The 7,172-nt window shown below is 63.4% G+C and overlaps 2 protein-coding genes across 2 annotated transcripts; one reads left to right on the top strand and one right to left on the bottom strand.

Moving 5' to 3' along the window:
* The first annotated feature begins 1,230 nt into the window (after nucleotides 1-1,230).
* Nucleotides 1,231-3,191, top strand: IFI30 (IFI30 lysosomal thiol reductase). The gene is made up of 7 exons (XM_066205549.1): nucleotides 1,231-1,426; nucleotides 2,092-2,271; nucleotides 2,349-2,423; nucleotides 2,498-2,593; nucleotides 2,679-2,831; nucleotides 2,915-2,983; nucleotides 3,067-3,191. Exons 1-7 carry the CDS (start codon nucleotides 1,295-1,297, stop codon nucleotides 3,130-3,132), a joined length of 771 nt encoding a protein of 256 aa, XP_066061646.1. The 5' UTR covers nucleotides 1,231-1,294; the 3' UTR covers nucleotides 3,133-3,191.
* A 1,095-nt stretch (nucleotides 3,192-4,286) lies between these two features.
* On the bottom strand, nucleotides 4,287-6,893 carry LOC136302195 (la-related protein 6-like). Its single transcript, XM_066205555.1, has 4 exons — nucleotides 6,657-6,893; nucleotides 6,349-6,525; nucleotides 5,918-6,116; nucleotides 4,287-5,470 (listed from the first exon to the last, which is right to left on the bottom strand). The coding sequence occupies exons 2-4, from the start codon at nucleotides 6,513-6,515 to the stop codon at nucleotides 4,571-4,573; spliced, it is 1,266 nt and encodes a 421-aa protein (XP_066061652.1). The 5' UTR covers nucleotides 6,516-6,525; nucleotides 6,657-6,893; the 3' UTR covers nucleotides 4,287-4,570.
* Nucleotides 6,894-7,172: the final 279 nt, after the last annotated feature.

Genomic DNA, 7,172 nt, shown 5'->3' with positions numbered 1-7,172 from the left:
CTCTGCACTTCCAGCACTGCCTTCCCTGCCCGCTGGCAGCCTGTCCTTGCCAGGGCACTGCTGACGTCCTGTGTATGACGAGGAGGAAGATGCCCTTCCCCAGGGCTGCCTTTCCCTGACGGTGCTTCACTTGGCTCCCTGAACAGCAGCTTTCCCCTGCTCTCCCTGGGGTGGAAGCCCAGCCTGGAGCTCCCCCAGCATCAGCTCGTTGTGATTTGTCCTTTGCTGCTTTGGCTCGTTCTGAACCCGGCCGTGTTTCGAGGCGCCGGGCTGTGCTTTGCTGCTTGTGACCCCCATGTCCCCCAGCCGAGCCACACACCCGCGTCCTGTGGGTGCCACATGGCTGCTCCTGCTCCCCAGGGCACAGGCTGGGGATCGTCCCTCCGTGTCCCTGCTCTCGGGGGGCTCCAGGCTCCCCCATGTAACCCCCGAGGTGCCAGCGGAGGCTTTGTGCTCGGAGAGGACGTGGCTGCTGCGTGAGGTTTTAGTTTCTAGGTATATGCAATAAGGAATAACCTGCCCCCTGAGCTGTCCGTTACCAGCAGTAGTGCTCTCTGCTCTTTCTGTTGATGTTTACTAATGTAAACCCAGTATTTGTTACTGTAAGAGGATTTTTTTTTTTGTACGGTACTTCGAAAAAACCCACAAAAACAACAACAAAAAAAAAAACTCAAAAAAAAAAAAAAAAAGGAAAGAAATAAACAGAGTTAATGAACCAGGCTGCTGGATTGCTGTGGGAGGTTGTGCGGGGGCAGGAGGGCGGTGGGGCTGTGCCCCAGTTCCTGGGCTGGGTGCAGGATGTGACCCATCGTGCCAGGATTGTGCTCCCCGGGATTGTAGGGCTGGGGCACGTGGAGACAGGGGCCGGAATCAGCGGCTACGAACGGGGGAACGACGAGGTTCCTCCTCACTCGGCCCCGCAGCTGAGCTCAGGATGTCTTGGGCCGCAGCGGGAGCTGCCCCGGCACCCGCGCCCCCCCGGGGGCCGTGCTGGGAGCCAGCCCCGTCCCGCTGCTCGGAGAGCTCCACGCGTGGCTGCTCCAGGCTGGGTTTCGCTCCGGGACCTGTCACAACCCGCGGGGAATCGGCGGCTGCGGGCAGGGCGGTGAGCCCAGAGCTGGAGGTCAGGGGACAGCGGGGACTCGGTGGCCGGAGCCCGGCGGCCCCACGTGGGCCGGCGGCGTCACGGGAGGCGGCGGCAGGGAGGGCAGGAAGGGCGCAGGGAGGCGGGCGCAGCCGAGCTTTAAAAGTCCCCTCTGGGACGGGCTCGTTTCCGCGTCACCCCGGCGTCCTCATGGCCCCCACGGTGCCGCTGGCTGTCCTGGCGCTGGTGGCCCTGGTGGCCCCGGGGCTCGGCGCGGCCCCCGGCTGTGATTACCCTGCCCACCGCTGGTGCAGCTCGCCGGACACCGCCGCCGCCTGCCAGGTCAGAGCCGCTGCTGCTGCCGGGGCTGGGGACAAGGGCAGGGTCACCGGGCACGCGGGGCCACCTCCCGCTTGCCCGGCCGCAGGGACGAAGGGTTGGGGGAGCGAGTGGCAGCTGTGAGTATCGCTGGGGCGCAGGCTGTCACATCCACAGGGATGCTCAGAGCCTCCGGTGCCACACGGGCACCGCGGCATTCCCCAGCATCCCTGCGGAGCGGCCGCGGTCCAGCCGGACCCTGACCGCGGCCCCTCCCCAGCCGCCGCTGGCACTTCTGCTTTTTAAGTGTCAAACCGCTTTTCGGCTTATCGTGCCCCAGGGGGACCCGGGTGGTGACAGCGCCCTGTGAGCCCCACGGGGCTGCCGCTTCCCCCTGGCACTGGGTGCTGGGCCATACCCCCACCCAGGCATGTGCTGGTCTAAATTTGTTTTCCTCTGAAATATTTTGGGGAAGTTCTGGTGGAAAGCCCCAGCGCTGGGTGTCAGCCACGCACGCGATCCTGTGGCGGCAGAAAGCTCCCGGCCACTCTCACTTCCCTCTAGCCCTGCACATCCTCATCCCCCTTTCTCCCTGCATCCCCGGAGCTTTGCCCCATCCCTACAGACAGTGGGATGGGGGGGCCGCAGCCATATCCCCCCCGTGCACCCCGGATCCTTCCCGTGTGCAGGTGCAGGGCCGCTGCCCCAGCCTCCCGAGCCCCGCGGCCGCGCCCGTGGAGCTGAGCCTGTACTACGAGAGCCTGTGCCCGGCGTGCCGCCAGTTCCTGGTCTTCAAGCTCTTCCCCACCTGGCTGCTGCTGCCCGAAGAGATGCTGAACATCACCCTGGTGCCCTACGGCAACGCCCAGGTAGGAACCGGCCCTCCCGGCGCCGCGGGCGCTCTCCCCGGCGCCGCCGGCCCCGCTCAGACCGGTTGGTCCCGCAGGAGAGGAACGTCAGCGGGAAGTTGGACTTCCAGTGCCAGCACGGCCCCGAGGAATGTTTGGGCAACATGATGGAGGTGACGGTCCCCGTTCCCGCGGTGCTGGCATGGAGGTGTCCAGCAGCCCCTCACCGCCCGCCCTGTCCCCGTAGGCCTGTCTGATGCACGAGGCCAAGAACTTCAGCACCTACTTCCCCGTCATCTTCTGCCTGGAGTCGGGCAGCTCCGTCACCAAGAACCTGGAGGCTGTATGTCCCCCTCCCCGCCCCTCCTGCCCCACCGTGGGGACATCCCTGTCCCCCTGACCGTCCCCCTGTCCCCTGTGCCCGGCAGTGCCTGCAGATCTATGCCCCAGAGGTGGACAGCGGCCGCATCGCCGCCTGCGTGCAGGGGGACACGGGGGTGGCCCTGATGCACCACAACGCCCAAGTGACCGAGGCGCTGGACCCCCCGCACCAGTACGTGCCCTGGATCACCGTCAATGGGGTATGGCAGGGGGGCACCAGGGTGCCAGGTAGGGCTGGGACGCCTTGGGGACCCCCCCTGACCATCCCCGTGTCCCCCCACAGAAGCACACGGACGAGCTGCAGGCACAGGCAGAGGCCTCGCTGCTGGGGCTGGTTTGCCACCTCTACCAGGTAGGACAAGGCTCTGGGGGGACAGCAGGGCTTGGGGACACGTCCCCGTCCCTGCTGGGGCTCTCATGACTGTGCTCTGGCAGGGGGAGAAGCCTGAAGTCTGTGGGAGCTCCAAGGCCCCAAAGTTCCCGTCTGGCTGCAGGCGCTGAGGGATGTTGTAGGAGCAGAGAGAGGACAATAAAAAGGATATTTTTGTTGAAAACCAGCAGGATCTGGAGTGGTGTGGTGGGGGGGGGCAGGGAGAGGGTGGTTTGCCCTCCAGGCCTGGGAATTGCCTGCTCCAGAGGCTCATAGAGAAGCCCCTAAAGATTCTCAGGGAATTCTGCTGAGCAGTGCCCTGTGGAGCAGAACATTTCCTCTCTCCGTGTCTTGGGAAGCAGCTCTGGTGTCCATCTTTCTCCTCACACTGGCAGCATTAAACTCAACCATTTCAGGAGCCCCGGGGCCAAGACCATCCCAGTTCCCACCAGTCCTTCTCCATTCCCAGCCAGCAGGTTTAGGATGGCACCTTCCCTGAGCACTTGTGATAAGGAATTATTTCCAGCAAACTTCAAAAATTTCGCAGACCTGCTTGCCCCAGCAAGAGGCTGTTCCCAGCTGGGGTCTGGGAAACTGAAATTCACTGCAAGGACAAGGAATTCCTGATCCAGAGAATCCTCCTCACTACCTGTGGACCAGCTCCTCAGTGCCGGGGTCCTGGCTGGGTGATGGGCACCAGAACCCCCACCTGCTTTGTTTTCCATCCCCCTCATCCTCAGCCAGAGGCTCCCAGCTGCAGGGACTGCCCTCAAACCTCTCCTCACACAAGGTGTGACCCCATCCCCTCACCAGCCCTGCCCACCTGAATCCTCCACTCCAGCACTGCAGGCATGGGACTGATCCCACCACATCCCAGCTCTGGGTGCAGACCAACGGCACTGAGAGCCGCCTGTCGCCTCCCTTAACCTTTCCCAGAGGAGCTGGGGAGGCTGTGGGAGCAGGAGGGACACAGGAAGCCCCCACATTCCTTCTGGAGAGATGCCAGAGAGCCTTGAGCAGCCAAAAGCCAGGAGGCTTTGCCACCACAGCCATCACTCTTATCTCTCTCAGGCTGAGCCAACCTGGGACACCTGTCCTGGGCACCCCCCTCCGTGTCCCCACCACCCCAAGGACAGCAAGGGAAGCAGCTGCAGGCAGGCAGGGACCCTCCTTCTCTTGTCTGGCTGCACCTCAGGCAGCAGCAAGACCTGGAAAGATGAGGGAGGAAAAAACCCCAATTTTTTATATTGAAAAAAAAAAAAAATCACAGCATCACATCAGAGAGTGCCTGGAAACTTCATCTCTCTTTATTGTCCATTTCTCATCCAAAACTTGGACCACAAACCCAGCTCGGGCCCTGAGCAAGCACAGTCCCACCGGCACGAGCACAGCACGGCACAGCTCCTGCTGCTGCTCAGCCTCTGCCTCGAGCGTCGTCCTTGCCCCTAAACTTCTGTCCCCTGGATCAGCTGCACTGCCACTGCCCACAGCTCGCAGGGCCATAGAAACCCCTTCTGCTCGAGAGAAGGCGGCAAAAAGAAAACCATAAACCCTGAACGTGAAGGAGTCTCAGCGCCGGAGGACGAGTTCTCCTCTCCCGAAGGTGGTGCCGAAGCCCTCGGTGCCCTCGGGGCTGCGCGGCAGGCGCGGGGCCGGGTCCCAGCGGCCGAGGGGCTCGGACACCCACGGTGCTGCCAGGGCGCTGCTGGGACTGAGGCTGCTGCTGCCCCAGGGCGTCCAGGACCCCGCCGCGCTCCCCCGGCGGCTCTCGGCGCCCACCCCGAGCGGGGGGAAGCCCTCGCTGCTGAGGAATGAGCCGGGGAAAGCGTTGGATTTTCCAGCCGTGAAGTCGCTGCCAGGCCAGGTGGGCGCCACCGGGTCCTGGTTCAGGAGGAGGGACGGCGACCCTGAGGCATCATCGGGCTCCGGGGAGCTGCCGGGCAGGGAATCCTCGAGGCTGCCGGGGAGGGTCAGGGCCGGCGGCGGCGCCTTCCAGCCCGCCAGCTCCTCCCCGGCTTTCTTCTTGCCGCCCTTCCCGCAGAGCCGGACCACCCTGATGCTGTGCCAGTCGCGGTGCCCGAGGCTCTCGAAGGCCCTGCGGGCGCTCTCCAGGCTCTCGTACTCCACCAGGGCACAGCAGCGGCTCAGCAGCTCGGGGAACCGCGAGGAGTATTTGCGAACGTCCGAGGGCAGCTTGCGGCCCGGCCGCAGGAGGCGGATGGAGATGATGGCGCCGAAGGGGCTGAACATCCTCGTGATGGTCTCCAGGAAGTTTTCCTGCAGCGGCAGGTCCTGCTCCCGCGGCTGCAGCTCCCAGGCCAGCAGCAGTTTGCTGGGGGGGACGCTCATCAGGTGCTCGGGGATGGCGAGCCGCCGCCTCACTTTGGTGCCCTCCTTGTTCACCTCCAGCAGAGCCGAGAACTTGAGGGCGTAGAGGGTGAGGCGCCAGTCCCGGGTCAGGTATTTCATCTGTGCAGAGAGGGTGGAATTGCCATCAGCCTGCATCCCCAGGCAGGGACGGCCCTAAACCCCCCCTCCAGGCAGGCTGTGACCCCATCCAGTATCCCCCACGGCCACATCCCCCTTCCACCCGAACAGCTTTGGGATCTGCAGAGAGTCCCCAGTGTCCCCTGAGCTCTGGCAAGAAGCCACAACTTCCCCCGAAGCCACACCACCACCACCACCACCCTGGGTTCTTTTGGTTAAGGGGTGACCACTCCCAAAGCAGTCCGGGGGTAGACGAGGTGAATCCAGCCCTGGGCGTGTTTTGGGGAGTGTCCACTGCTCCCCCAGCCCCCCACCCTGGGAACAGAGCTGCTGCAGGGTTTTGAGTGCCGGGACCACCAGGACACAGCCCAGAGCTCCCACACGGCCCGCTGGAGGCAGCCAGAGCACCCCTGCACGCCCAGGACCCACCTTCTTGAAGGATGTCAGCAGTTTGATGCTGACAAAGCCCATCTTGTTCTTCTGCACGTGTTTGAGGAGGAAGGCGTCCTTGGCCAGGTTCTCGTCGGACAGGTAGAACTCCACCTGCGCCACGATCCTGCGCACCAGCTGCGGGTCCGGGGCCGAGCAGCTGCACTCCAGCAGAGCCACCCCCAGCTCACAGGAGCTCCTGCCACAGCAGTGGGGACACACAGGGGTCGGCTGCTGCCTAGGCCACCGTGGTGGGACAGCAGAGACACCACGGGCACCCAGAGCTGCCACCAGCCTTGCCCTGGGCACAGGGAACAGCTCCAGCCTCCCAGGAGAGCCGCACTGAATCAGACACGTCCCAGGCAAGGGACACGGCCCCGGGCAAGGGACAAACACACACAAGGAGCAGGGCTCAGCCCCTCCCCACATACCCTCTGTAGCTCTCCACGACGTCCTCCTGGCCGAGCAGGGCGAGGGAGCGGCTCCACGGGGGAAGGAGAGGCTGTGCCAGGTGGGAATTCCTTGGTACAGGCGCTGGAGAATCCCAGCTGGGCTGGGAATCGAGCCCCAAGGCCACTGCGGAGCCGTGGGAAGACATTGTCCTTCACCTGGGATGTGACACAGGAGGACAGTGCTGGGACACCCCGAGCACGGCAGCCCTGGGACAGAGCCCTGCTCTGGGCTGCGGCCCCCAAACCCAGCCCAGGGGCACTGGACGAGGTGATGGTTGTGGCCTCACCTGCTGGGCAGCTGTGGAAGGCTGGAAGTTCTAAGTTCTAGCAGTACATCCCAGACAGCCTGAGGGCAGCGACTCCCAGATTCCCCTCAGCTCCAAACTGAGGCTCCCAAAACACAAAGGGGCAAAAAAAAAAAAAAAAAAAAAAAAAAAAAAAAAAAAAAAAAAAAAAAAAGAAGGAGGAGGAAAAAAGAAAGAAAAAAGAAAAGAAAAGGAAAGAAAGAGAGAGAAAGCCCGTGGGGTGAGGGGGTGTGGGTTTATAAACACACCCTGAAGGAACTGCCGGGGTGGTTGTGGACCTGCCCCCAAACTGCCTGCTCCAGGTGAAACCTGTTTGTGGCTAAACTGCCCCAGCTGAGCCCTGGGACCAGCCAGGCTCCTCCTGCCTGCGCTGCAGAGCCTGGCCAACGACCAGGCGGGGTAGGGCAGCAGAACCTGTCCCCTCTGGCACCCAGGGGGTGTGAACTGCAGCCATGAGGCCTCTCGGTCTGTGCCTCAGTGTCCCTCGGTGTGCAGGGA

The sequence above is a fragment of the Chamaea fasciata genome, unplaced genomic scaffold (genome assembly GCF_029207755.1).
Source record: "Chamaea fasciata isolate MVZ Bird 193981 ecotype frontalis unplaced genomic scaffold, bChaFas1.0.hap1 SCAF_28, whole genome shotgun sequence".
In the NCBI taxonomy this organism is placed as follows: Eukaryota; Metazoa; Chordata; class Aves; order Passeriformes; family Sylviidae; genus Chamaea; species Chamaea fasciata.
The sequence above is the reverse complement of the archived record's forward strand: the minus strand, read 5'-3'. Positions and strand labels throughout refer to the sequence as shown.

Excerpts from the sequence above, each read along its gene's own strand:
- LOC136302195 (XM_066205555.1), bottom strand. The coding sequence starts at position 6,515 with ATGTCTTCCCACGGCTCCGCAGTGGCCTTGGGGCTCGATTCCCAGCCC. Across the intron at positions 6,117-6,348 it reads GTCGTGGAGAGCTACAGAGG|GAGCTCCTGTGAGCTGGGGG; the intron begins GTATGTGGGGAG and ends CTGCTGTGGCAG. Across the intron at positions 5,471-5,917 it reads TGCTGACATCCTTCAAGAAG|ATGAAATACCTGACCCGGGA; the intron begins GTGGGTCCTGGG and ends CTCTCTGCACAG.
- IFI30 (XM_066205549.1), top strand. The coding sequence starts at position 1,295 with ATGGCCCCCACGGTGCCGCTGGCTGTCCTGGCGCTGGTGGCCCTGGTG. Across the intron at positions 2,272-2,348 it reads TGCCCTACGGCAACGCCCAG|GAGAGGAACGTCAGCGGGAA; the intron begins GTAGGAACCGGC and ends TTGGTCCCGCAG. Across the intron at positions 2,424-2,497 it reads GTTTGGGCAACATGATGGAG|GCCTGTCTGATGCACGAGGC; the intron begins GTGACGGTCCCC and ends CTGTCCCCGTAG.